Source organism: Caenorhabditis remanei, chromosome IV (assembly GCF_010183535.1).
Source record: "Caenorhabditis remanei strain PX506 chromosome IV, whole genome shotgun sequence".
Taxonomy (NCBI): Eukaryota; Metazoa; Nematoda; class Chromadorea; order Rhabditida; family Rhabditidae; genus Caenorhabditis; species Caenorhabditis remanei.
Genome location: NC_071331.1, coordinates 24,920,745 through 24,933,799, shown reverse-complemented (window position 1 = coordinate 24,933,799; position 13,055 = coordinate 24,920,745). Strand labels below are relative to the sequence as shown.

The 13,055-nt window shown below is 40.3% G+C and overlaps 3 protein-coding genes across 3 annotated transcripts; all 3 read right to left on the bottom strand.

Moving 5' to 3' along the window:
- Positions 1 to 131: 131 nt before the first annotated feature.
- GCK72_016177 (uncharacterized protein) lies at positions 132 to 2,075 on the bottom strand (the record flags this gene model as incomplete). Its single annotated transcript, XM_053731370.1, has 5 exons — positions 132 to 336; positions 387 to 625; positions 674 to 771; positions 932 to 1,452; positions 1,993 to 2,075. The coding sequence occupies 5 exons, from the start codon at positions 2,073 to 2,075 to the stop codon at positions 132 to 134; spliced, it is 1,146 nt and encodes a 381-aa protein (XP_053586142.1).
- Positions 2,076 to 2,346: 271 nt separating this feature from the next.
- Positions 2,347 to 3,599, bottom strand: GCK72_016176 (uncharacterized protein; the record flags this gene model as incomplete). The annotated part of the gene is made up of 3 exons (XM_053731369.1): positions 2,347 to 2,422; positions 2,505 to 2,941; positions 3,222 to 3,599. 3 exons carry the CDS (start codon positions 3,597 to 3,599, stop codon positions 2,347 to 2,349), a joined length of 891 nt encoding a protein of 296 aa, XP_053586141.1.
- A 5,868-nt stretch (positions 3,600 to 9,467) lies between these two features.
- Positions 9,468 to 10,039, bottom strand: GCK72_016175 (uncharacterized protein; the record flags this gene model as incomplete). The annotated part of the gene is made up of 2 exons (XM_053731368.1): positions 9,468 to 9,570; positions 9,618 to 10,039. The coding sequence occupies 2 exons, from the start codon at positions 10,037 to 10,039 to the stop codon at positions 9,468 to 9,470; spliced, it is 525 nt and encodes a 174-aa protein (XP_053586140.1).
- Between the last annotated feature and the right edge of the window lie 3,016 nt (positions 10,040 to 13,055).

Genomic DNA, 13,055 nt, shown 5'->3' with positions numbered 1-13,055 from the left:
TTGCCCACTTGGAGCACACAACAAATCAGAAAAAAAACATAAATTCACAACAAAAGAACGAGTGTGCTCTACCGAGAGAGCAGTTGTCAGAACAAGAATTATCGATACCAAAAAAAAATCAAATCATAATTCTACTCGGGTGCATTATCATTCGCGTCAGAATCACTGTCCGTACCAGAAGAAGAATCGTCGCCGCTTGTGTCGAAATCGAACTCATTGTCACTAAAGAAAGTCCCTTTTTTGGTGTCTCCAATCTGAAGAAGAACTTGATCTTCACTGACACGGAGGTAGACGGTCGGATGGTTTGTGCCGATGAGTTGATTGCTGTATTTCTTGCTGAAAATTGAAATTTATGATAAATTCTCATTGAAATTACAATAACTCACAATCTTCTTGTACTATCCGTCTCCTTGAATCCTGGCGGAATCGGAATCAGTTTGAAATCCAAATCGTCTTCTTCGCTAGAGTTCTTAATACAGAATGCCGAACCATCTTCTCTTCTGTTTGTGAACTTTTCGATGAGTTTGTAGACAAAATCGTTTGTGAAATTCGGGGAATCCAAGTAGATCACAGATGCGTTCAGAGATAGAACGTCTTCAACGGAAACATTGAAGGAATCGTTGATCTGGAAATCAGGGAAGGGATTTTAATTTTAATTTTTTTAATTTCTCACCTGAATCTTCTTCAAATTTTTTACAATTTCGTCCTGCTTTCCAAACAATTCGAAATCAGAATACACATTGATCCAGGGAGGTGCTAACGCTTTGGGCCCTGAAAGATTTTAAAGTGGGCGAAAATGCGACGAGAGAGAGTGTGTAAAATCGAGAGAGAGAGAGAGTGCGTCTGCGTTTCTTCAATTCGCACACTCTCTCGTCGCATTTTCAAATTTCGGCTAAAAATTCGAGGCGATCAACGCCACCCAGGCACATACCTTCTATTAACACTTCCATCTCTTTCAGCAGTCTCTTATCACAATACTCTGTAATCTTCCACATGACATTTCCAGAATCGACGAGTCCCCAATCCGCAAATTTAATCGATTTGATTTTCAATGGGATTTCACTTTTCCCCAGAACTTTGTCGAGTTTTTCTGCCAATTGTTTTTTTCCGTTTCGCAAATTGTTTTCTTTCGTTTCGTGTGTACTCACATCCGTGTACAACTTTCCGATTGTGACGTTCTTCTGGTGACACATCTGTACGAACCAGTCGATCGCTGCATTCATTGGATCCGAGTTTTCAATCAACACTTCCTTTCGAAAATCAGACCTCATTCGAGTTCCGCCAGTCTCATTTTTCTCGAATGTCAGATTGTAATGGTGTTGGAAGGGTGGGTCGACTGAAAGACTCACGAATATTTCGTAACCGCAGAAGCTCATATCCACTGAATGAATGTATAGTTTTGTGGAATTGACGACTTGATACATGAGGGAAGAGGAAGCGCGGAGTCGACGTCTGGAAATAATCATTTGATGTAAAATTGAGATATTTTGAGAAAGCTTTTCTAGAAAGCGAACGCTTCGGGGCAATTTTTTTTGTTGATATTTTACAAATGTGTCTGAAAAGCATTACAGACATTTTTCAACAAAATACCGTAAATACTGTATTATAACGGCATGCAGTTATATTTTTCAACCAGCTCCCAGAGAAATTTTGTGGTTTCAGAAACTTATTAAAATTTACCGGAAAAACTTTTTTTGGGAGTTCTATCGGCTGATCAAGAAGTTACTAATCACGCTGCTTCTAGTCAGAACCAAAAAAAGACACCGGGATGATCACATTCATGAATTCTGAGTATAGATGGGGTGCCGTTATAATACAGGTGCCGTTCTATTACAGGTGCCGTTATAATACAGAATTTACGGTATATACCTTTTCCAGATTTTTAGAAGGAAAACAACTTCTCCTCAGCGAAAAAGTGGCTAAAAACAAAAATTCTAGCTAGAAGTTAGCTGAAAAATTTAAGAATAACTAATTGAGAATAAAAAAACCAACCTTGTAACAAAATCACATTTCTCCACCAATAGTTGCAGTATTTCCGGTGGTAAATCGGATAATTCGATGCATTTTTTGGGCATCTGGAAAAATTTGAGTCACTTGACCTCTTCAGAACCTGGAAACGAACAAGAAAATTTTCAAAAAAATCGTGCCTGAGCTGTTGAACAGGTAAAAAATCCAGAAAACAATAGAATTGATTTTAAAATTTGTAAATTCACAAGTATCAATAGAAAATAAATCAAGTTAGACATTGGAAAATAATTGAAAAAAGTTATAATTATATTCACAGAGATCATATCATGCATAAGTGGGATTTGGTTTGAAAAAAATTGAATTTTTTGATTTATTTGTTTAGTTATCATCACTGTCACTACTCGATGAGCCGCTTGATAGTGTCACGTTCCTTCGTTTGGCCGCTTGACGGATTCTGAAAAAAAATGGAATGATTTTGGGACATTTGAGATGGAATATTAGAATCTCGTCAAAGAATTTCCAGAATTCTCACTCACTTCTCTTTAATATCCTGCAACTTCATATTCGCCCATTTCTTCCCCATCGTCGACGTCTTCTCTTCAGAATCATCATCATCAGAAGACGTGGATTCATCTGAATCCTCCGTCCAATCGGCTCCTCTTCTCCTCGCTTCTCTCCTAATCCATTCTCGAATTTCAGCAGGTCTCATACTGGATACATCCACCTTTTTCTTCTCTAACTGAGCGGGCGGTTCTCTACTTTTCGATCTTTCGTATCTCTCCAGTTTCGTTGTCGATTCCATTTCCAGTTTCTTCTCGAATCGTTCGTCTTCTGAATTGTCATCGTCATCTGAGGAAGAGGAAGAAGACGTGGCATTCCACGTGTCTCTCCGATTTCGAGCGTTTGCTTGGAGCACTTTGAAGGTTTCAGTCAGAATACGTCGCGCATCCATCGCCGATTTTCGACTGCGAGGCTGAAAAAGCATTATTTGAGTGAAATCGAGAACTTATTTATTAAAATCCAGTTGATTTCAGAGTTGTGCGGAAGTCGGAAGTAGTTTTTTTTTCGCAAATATTCAAACCTCCAAGAGAAAAGCCATAAAAGTCGCAAAAATCAGTGGAAAATCAATTTTTGGCTGAAGAAAAGCCAATTTTCTGTCCTTTTAGACCGTTTTTCCACATGTTTCTGCGTTAAATTTTTATAACGGAAGTCGGAAGCAGGAATTCCGCACAACTCTGGTTGATTCCCCTTACCGTCGACATCTCTCCATCTGTATCTATCTCACTTTTAAACGGTGTCGTAATATCAGATAATCTCGACATATTGTTAATTTTCCGTTCATTCATCAAATCCATCTTCGCTTTCAATCGTTTCCCATCAACCGACAGAATCGTAAGGGGCTCATCGTCGAGTTCCGCGTCCGAATAGTTGTTTTGTCCCATCAATTCGCGAACTTTTATGTCGAGAGTGACGGGTCGGAGTTCGCAGGATACGCTTTGATCCACGATGAATCCATGAATCACAATATGAAGGAAAAAGTCGATTCGGTTAAAAGATCGATAACAGAATCCACAGATCACTGTGTTCGTCGCGTATTCCTTTGGAAGGAAATAGTATTGTTGAGGGAGCATGTAGTCGTTCGGATCTCTGGAATAAGAAGATTTCGGATCTGGGACATTTCGCAACGAGACATTCCGCAGCCGGACGTTTCGCAGCCCAGCGTTCTGCAGCCTCAATTTCCCGTTTTTCAGGGATAACTTGACTTTTTCAGATAATTAATTATTTGAGAAATCAAGACAAATATGTTGTTGTTGTTTTCATAAAGGGGATCACAGATTGTCAAAAAAAAACCAAAAAATACTGAAAATTTGATTTTTTCATAGAATTAGCAGGACAACTAAAGTTTAAAGGTTCAGAAAATGACAAAAACCGCAACTTCTTTGAGAAAATCAATTTTCAAAAACTTTTTCTTGGTTTTTTTTTGACAACATTTCTTATGATCCCCTTTAAGAAAACAACAACAAAACATTTGTTTCGACTTCTCAAACAATTATCTGAAAAAGTCAAGTTATCCCTGAAAAAACGGGAAAATTGAGAATGTGAAACGCAAGGCTGTGAAACGCAAGGCTGCGAATTGTCACAGAGGCAAGATTTCAGAGTTTTCAACTGGAAAAAATTCTGAGAAACCTTATTTTTTTGGGGTGCTCGATTTTAGAACTCGGAAAGATAGAACTGCAACAAAATAAAACTGTAACAATATAGAACTGACTAAAATAAAACTGAACAAAATGGAACTGTGACGAAATAGAACTGAACGCAATGGAACTGCTACAAAATAGAACTGCTACAAAATAGAACTCTAGTTCGATTGGAGCGCGTTTGCATTCGTGCCTTTTTAGAAGAATTATGTTATGTCGTGAGGAAGAGTAGAATAGAGAGTGATAGACAGAATAATAGTTTACTTGAGCACAGGTTTCTTAGTGTAGGAAACCAAGGAATAATCAATAATTAAGAGTTCAATACTACGTAGAAGTTCACGTCACGTTAATGCCAGCGAGGGCGGCCACGTTCCTTGCCAACACCTCCCCCCTTCGACGACGAATTAGGTAGAACAAAACGATTCGAGGCTGGAGCAACACCTCGGTCACGAGCGGCTGGATGATCCGGATGGTAGGATCCTCGTGATTTTCCTCGACCTTGACTTGGAGCTGGACAAGGATCGAATCGGTTTGGAGCACGCTTTGTCCGTTGGCTTCGTCGCAAAGAATGACTTGGGTTGGTAGTGGATTCGGATTGTGGACCTTTGATATTCGCTGGATTGATGGCAGTGGCAGTTGTGGTGTTCGCTGAAGCACTGCGGTTGCTGGTAGTAGACTCTTGAGCTGCTCTTCTGTCACTCATCATATCACAATCATCAGCAAAGTTCACTTCCTCTGGTGCCCGCGCACTTCTTCCACTCACTCTTCTACCAAATACCTCTTCCCCAACGAAAGTATCACAAAAATCTGAGGAAACATCTGAGGACTGAAGCGGGTCTGAAAATTGTAATGAGTTAAGCCCCTCCCTGTGAACCCTCGGGCCCCCAGATAGTTGGTTCTCTACCCCGTCACCTTCAGCCTGTCCGAAAAACATTGGAAATACAGTCTCCTCAAACATATCCTCTTTACTTCTGTCTCCGACACGCAGTCTCAACTGGTTCGCATGAGATCGATGAAAACGTTCACCAACTTGAACCTCATATAAGACGTTACCGAAACGTCTCCGGACGACTCCCAAACCCCATAACGACTTGTTTCCACGTTGGATTTGCACATAAACTTTTTGACCAACCTGAAAACATTTAGCGCGCGCCGCATTATGCTGATCATATTGATGCTTCATGCTTGCCTGATAACGAGATAACGCGACTTGCTGATTTTTTGCGCTTGGAATTAGAAGTGATAAGTGGGTACGGATTTTTCGATTGAAGTGCTTTTCAGCCGGAGTCATTCCATTCAAAGCCGCATGTGGCGTGTTTCGGTAATGATACAGAAACTTGGTTAGCAACTGTCTCGTAATTGAGCCAGTACCTTTCAACTTGGCCAGACCTCTTTTTAGAGTGTCTACCATTCTCTCAGCAGCCCCGTTGAAGCGTGGATAGTACGTGGCAGTCGTGGAGTGTTGAATTCCATGAGTTTTACACATGTTCTTGAATAGAGAACTAGTGAACTGAGTTCCATTGTCAGAAATAATCAACTCAGGAAACCCATGCACACAGAATATATCCTCCATTAAATCGACGGTAGCCACTGCAGAGATAGTTTTTGTCATCTTTACTTCTGCGTATTTCGTTAACGCGTCCACGGCAACCAGCAGATAAGTTCCATCTACAGGTCCTGCATAATCAAGATGAATTCGAGACCATGGCTTCTTCGGAGCCGGCCACGGATTCAGAGGAGCCACGATAGGCATCTTTGATTGTTCTTGGCAGTTGGAACATCTGAGCACAGCACGTTCCACTTCAGAGTCAAGTCCTCTCCAAAAAACGTAAGCTCGCGCTTTTTGTTTCATTTTGATAACTCCCGGATGGCCCTCATGCAATTGAGTTAGCACAGCTTCTTGGAGTTTCCTGGGTACCACGACTCTATCATCAATCATCAAACAATTTCGAATTATTTTCAACCGGTCCTTGTAACGATTCCAATATTTCTCGATATCGGAGCTCGGTTTTGGTTTCCATGAATTATTCCTAACCAATTCTATAACTGTGGAGATTTCACCATCAGTTTCCGACGATTTCCGGATATCTTCTGACGTAACAGGCAGATGTTTAGGAAACTGGTCCTCATCATCATCATCTTCGATAATCTCAGCAATAACGACGTCATCTTCGTCGCGCGGATAGTTTTGAATCATTCAAGACAACCAATCGGCTTTCGAAAATTTAGCAGTTGAGACGTAACTGATGTCGAAATTGTAAGCTAGCAATGTTGTAGCCCAACGAACTAATCGGTTTTGAGAATGCACTGGTAAGTCTCTGCTATCTCCGAATATAGCTAGCAACGGTTTGTGATCAGTCTGAAGTGAGAACTTCCTCCCGAACACAAATTTGTGTGACTTCTTGACAGTATATACCAAAGCCAGCGCTTCCTTCTCTATCTGACTATATCGCTTCTCTGTGTCAGTTAACGATCTCGCAAAATGAGCGATTGGAACTTCTTGTCCATCTGGAGTTTCATGCATTAGAACTCCACCAATACCATACTGACTTGCATCGGCAGCGACCATAATCTTCCAATCCTCTTTGAAGTGAGAGAGCATCGTGCTATCAGCAACGGCATTTTTTAGTTTATCAAATGCATTCTGCTCGATTGGGGTCCATTTCCATTCGACGTCTTGTTTCATAAGTCTGTCCAACGGACCTCTTAATTCACTCAATTTTGGCACGAATCTACTGTAGAAGCAAATGGCTCCTAGGAAAGAAGCTAGCTGCTTCTGATTCTTTGGTGAATCCATTTTCCGGATGACTTCAGTCTTCTCTGGATCGGGTTTTCTACCTTCTCCATTTACTATGAAACCGAGAAATTTTATTTCTGACTTTGCAAATGTACACTTCTCAAGACTGACCTTAAACCCATATTCCTGAAAACGAGCGAACAACTTCTTGAGAATTTTCTCATGTTCTTGCATCGTATCAGTAGCCACGATGACATCGTCAAGATAAGCGGCTACACCGGGTATCTCAGCTATCAGCTTGTCAATCACTTTTTGGAAGACTGCTGGTGCTGGTTTCAATCCGAATGGCATTCGTCGATATTTAAACAATCCCAAATGAGTATTGATGACGGCCAATTTTTGAGCTTCTTCGTCAAGTTCCAATTGAAGGTAAGCATCACGTAGATCAATCTGCGAGAATATACTTCCCTTCAACTTTCCGAATATATCTTCACTAGTGGGTAATGGATGGTGCTCGTCCTGCAACGCAGCGTTGAGCCCTGAGCTCTTGAAGTCAGCGCATATTCTGATCTTATCAGAGTTCTTCTTCCGGACGACGACAATGGGCGAAGCCCAATCTGTGTGTGACACCCTCTCGATCACTCCCATGTCTTCCAATCTTTTCAATTCAGTTTCGACCGCTTTCTCAGAACCATACGGCACGGGACGACTTTTCTTAAAAATCGCCTTCACATTCGGAAGAGTACGAACACGAGCTTTCTCTTTTTTGCACAATCCCAACGCTTCCTCGAACACTTGTGGATAATCATGTTGCAAAGAACTCTCCAATCGGCTGATTTCCTTTTCGGGAACAGATGTATTCACGGTTTGCACCATTACGGCTAGACCTTCACACATCCCTGGAGACTGAGAAATCCACGACATCCCAATGAGATTGTCGTCCTTCGCTCTAACGTACACATAATCAGTATACTGTATTCCTTTTAGCTCAAAAGAAACGAGAGCGCGGCCTTTCACGGACATTTGCGTTCCGTTAGCACACGAGATTCGGTGTGGAACCTTTTCCAGTTCCGGACATCCAACATCCTTCCAACTCTGCTCATTAATTAATGTGATTTCACTGCCAGTGTCTACTTGGAATGACAACAACTGACCATCAACATTCACACGCATCGTTGGTTTAGACACATTATTCTGATTCTCATGTAGACCATCTACTCGAACACATTGAGTTTTTTGCACTCCTTTTTTAACCCAGTATCTACCCTTCTTCTTTTTTCCCGAGTTTTGAGGACATTGCGGTGCAAGGTGTCCCCTTTCTCCGCATTTGAAGCAGGTAACTTCTTTATTCGAATGAGAGTCAGACTTATTAGCTGTAGTATCGGTTTTGTTTTTGTTGTCTCCTCGGAAATTCTTCTTCTCAACCTTGTTCACCCCGACTTGCTGTTTCGGCGATGAAGCCGCAACTGTCTTGGTTAGTAGATAGGTGTGTAAATTTTACCCCCCATGGTGATAAATTTACCCTCTGACTTAGTGAATGACGGTATAAGCGTGGGGCTCGAGTTCGCAAGTTGGTCAGAGACATGGTCAGAGCATGAGGAAAAAGAGCACGAAAATGTGTCGAATATGCCCCATCTGACCCGACCTATGGGATCATATGGGTAAATTAACCGCATTTGAACCGCCCTCTTGGTGGTGATAATTTTACCACGAGATATTATGTTGTGAGTTGACCAGTCACCTACAATCAAATACTAGGCTCAGTGGATTCTCACACGCTCACTGGCTCAGAATAGGAGCTCAAAAAGACGTCGAAGGTGCGCCAGCTGGTTCTAGCTATTGGGTCATATGGTTAAATTTACACCGCCCAGCCCATCCTCAGATGTAGTTAATTTCGCCATGGGGTTCTCTTCTGTGAGATCTGGCGCCAGATTCAAGGTTGCTTAGATAGACGAAACCACTCACTATCATGAAACTTTGAGCCGTGACCCGTAGACTTGACTTTCCGTCATGTGAACATCAAGTGAGGGTAATGTGAGGCCCACAGAGTCCATCTCTTTTTGGAGGTTCTCGCGCGTTCTAGGCACATAGGACAGATCTCCAAATTTACACGTTTTGTCAAGTTCATGGCCAGGCTTTCTATCAATTTTCACTCAATGTTTGATCTGATAATGATGATCGTAGGAAAGGCACAACCATGTAAAACCTGATGGGTAAAAATTTTTTGTTTTATCTTCTATGTTGTTAAAATTGTGAGCGACTCCTCATCTCACACAACCAGGCAAGGATTGTGCGAGTCGAGGGCATAAGTAAGTGTGGTTTATTCTCTTACAAGGGGGTCTTTTTCATACACCGATTGAAAATTCTCATTTGACATTTGTATGACGCATCCACAGAGAAGACGCTTCCATGTTTGTGAGTCACATTCAAATGCTAGCGATTAAAACTTTATTGTTTTTTCATTAATTCTCAACATTTTACCGTTTTTAAATATTGTATATACAAAAAAAAAAACAAAAAAAAAAAAAAAAAAGACATTGGAAATGATCATATAATATTATTATTCAGACTTTCTGGGTATCTTCATTTGATTTCGGAAAGTTGGTTGTTGGGAGCTGTGGAGTTGATGGGGACTGTGGCAGGTTTTGACAGGAGGAGCACGGTGTTCTGAAAGATTTGAAAAAGTGTTGACAAATATATCGATAGTTACTTACGGAACTTTGGCAATAAACAGTTCAGAAATAGGATGGTATCTCCCTTGCTTATCCATCAGAACAAATTGTTCATCAGTAATATTCTTCTTGAGCTTGTTGTTGTAAAATTCAAGCAAATTAACACCGTCTTGAATCGAGGGAACTTCACTTGGACATTTAGCAATCACATCACTGTATTCAAGAATTCGACCGTCTCTAAAGTGGAAAATTGCTTCATCTTTTCCCAATTGGTCATCAATTATGAATCGTATAGTTTCCAAATCCTGAAGGAGTTCACATCGTATGCCCAAACCACCACGATATCTTATTTCACGAAAAGTACAAAATATCTTGCATTGACTTGTATACTTTGATCGAACGTCCCGAAGAGGGTCCATGCAATTGCATCGTTTTCCACGTTTACCGGATAACTTTGGAGGCATTAGAAAATCTGGAAAACAATTATAGAAAAGACAGAACTCAGAAACAGGTCACCTACCACTATCACGTAATAAATCACGAATGACAATTTTTCGTTTAAAACCATAGAACGAGAGAGTATGAAAAGGAGAGACGAAGAAAACAAAATAAAAGTTAGTGATGACGTCATCAACCAAAAAGTAACAGCTGACGTTTGCAGAGAGTGATTTGAGATATTCATAATCTGTGGCTCATTTTCATCTTTTTACCGGATGGTAAATGGTGACCTATTTTTGAGCTCTCATTTTTCATTTCTTTTCCTTTTCTCTCGGCCGTTCATTCATCCTTTTTTCATCCTTTCTTTTTCAGTTATGAAACGCAAAACGCTAAACGCTCACAATTCACGAGGAGGAGCCCCTCCACCAACTAGTCTTGAACCAAAGACAAAAAAGACAAAACCAGAAAGTCGATCACATGAAAAAGAAGAAGAAAACGTAGACCACACAAGAACGGACAAGAAGAGAAAATATCAACCATCAACTAGTTCAGTTCAGAATCAAGGAGGATTTTTAGAAGAAAAGAAAAGACAATCTAAGCCAGCCAGAATAGTTTCGACACAAAGACGTGAGTGATAATGAGAAACATAAAAAATTTCAATTATTCATTTTAGATGGCAAAGGACCGCAGCGAAAAATGCAATTACGAGACTTTGAAAGAAGCGAGACCTTTCCAACACCCGAGGAAGAAGAGTTCTTCACAGAAAATGTTATAACTTCTAATGAACCACATTTTCGAAGACACAACAACCAGTTTCTGATTGCGGACACTGTCAGAATGAAATTCATCAATCTTGATAAAGTAAAAGACAACACGATACTTCATCAACATGTGGCCAAACTCTTGGACATTTTTATTCGTAGAATGCTCAAAAAATCAGGAGGAAATCTGAAAACAACCAAATATTGGCTTCAGTAAGTTTTATCATAATTTCAAATCATAAGAAGAACGTTTACAGACTGAACCATGATGGGTATACCGATAGAGATGGTTTCTTTGTAACCCACAAAACGTATGCAGTGGCTGATGGAGGAGTGATAATGAATGAGATTGCCAAGCAGATGCAATCTAACAAAGAGCTCCGCTTAGATGAAAGTTTTACTGTTGCTATGAACGTTTTCAAGGATAAGCAATCACAACTACGAGGCAGAGGGACACGAGGTTCTCGGAAATCCGATAAAATTGAAAAAATAAGAAAAACGCTACTGGTAAGGCTTACTCTCATTTGTCAAACGATAATATATTTTATAACAGAAACAACATTTTGGTGTTAGCCTATGCAGGATCACGGGAACGAGTCATTGTCTACCAAAAGCACTTGCACTAGGAAAACTGGAGAGTGATATACAAACCACGACAAACGTAGACCAAAAACAGAAAATGGAAAAGTTTTATCGAAGTCTCGTAAGACCAGAGGTACTTTTATATTCTTTGATTGGTTGTAATATGTGTGTTTTACAGAGAACTCAAACATTCAAAAGTGAAGCACAAGGAAAGCTTGCCAGACAGCTTTTGGCGGATGCAGGGATGGATGTGAACAAAGAAGAACATGGTCGAAAAGACCTTGTGGAGCTTGCAAATTATCTTTCAAACTATCAAATAATATTGTGGACTGCAAACAAACATCAGGCCGTCCCAACTGAAGAAAAGCGATTCAATCCTGATGGTGAAGGATTTATTGGTTTATTTTATTATGAGGGACATTATGAACATGTGAATCACACCAAAGGAAAACATGCATCAAGGTAAGTTACCAATTTATTGTAATAAACTATTTTTATTTTCAGGTTTTGTTATCAATGCTCTACTTTCGACGACGACTATCATTATCGAAAATGCAAAGCCAAGTGCAAGAGATGTGGGGCCACAGGATGCAAACAAGAAGATGAGAACATTTATTGCAGCTTTTGTAATATTTACTTTCGAAGTAAAATGTGTTTTGACGCACATCTCACTGCAAAATCAAAGAAGGGATTGCCACATTGCAAGAAATATAGCAGGTAGCTAAGCAATTAGACAAACATTAGTAATGTCTTACAGATGCGAAAAGTGTAATTTGATTGATAGATCAGAGAGGATTCGTGGAGAAACACACGTATGTGACGCAAAAGCATACTGTCCTATATGCAGGGAGAAAGCGTTGAAGGGGCATACTTGTGCTCACCATGTCCCTGACGAGAAGGAAAAGTTGAGGAAGCAAGAAAACCAAAAACAATGGGCTATTATCGTGTATGATATGGAATGCATTGTGGCAGAGTCGGGATTATTCGAAGGTAAGGACGTAAACATTCAAAGTATACACTTTCCTTTTTCCAGGACATATCGAAAGAGGTCCCAAACACAAACCCAACTTTATTTGTGTAAGAATGATCTGCAGTGATTGCCGAGGAGAGGAAGGATGTCAATTATGCGCCCAACCATGGACCTACAGCTACAAGAATTTTCCACCATTCAAAAATAACAAACACGATTCTCCATTAGCCAGTTTTGCAGATTTCTTGCTACATAATCCACGAGCAGCTGGTGCTTACGTTATAGCACACAATGGTGGAAGGTATGTTTCAGTAATAAAACATTTTCAACTTCCAAGATATTTTCAGGTATGACCATGTTATGTTGTTAGCAGAGCTCGATAGGCAAGGAGGCACAAAGGCAAAAGAACCAAAAATTTTATTGAATGGGATGACAATCATAACGGCAGAGTTTGAATATGAGAAAAGAAAGTTGCATTTTCGTGATTCTTTCCAATACTTGCAAATGGGACTAGCCAAAATGCCTGGAGCTTTTGGCCTGGAGGGCGAGGCAAAAGGTTTCTTTCCCCACTTATACAATCATCCGGACAATTACGATAAAGAATTGAAAACGTTGCCATCGAAGGAATACTACAGCCCACAGTTCATGGCACCTTCTACAAAGAAAGAATTTGATGACTGGTATGAAAAGTGTTACCATGATGGATTCAAGTTACATGATGAGCTGCTA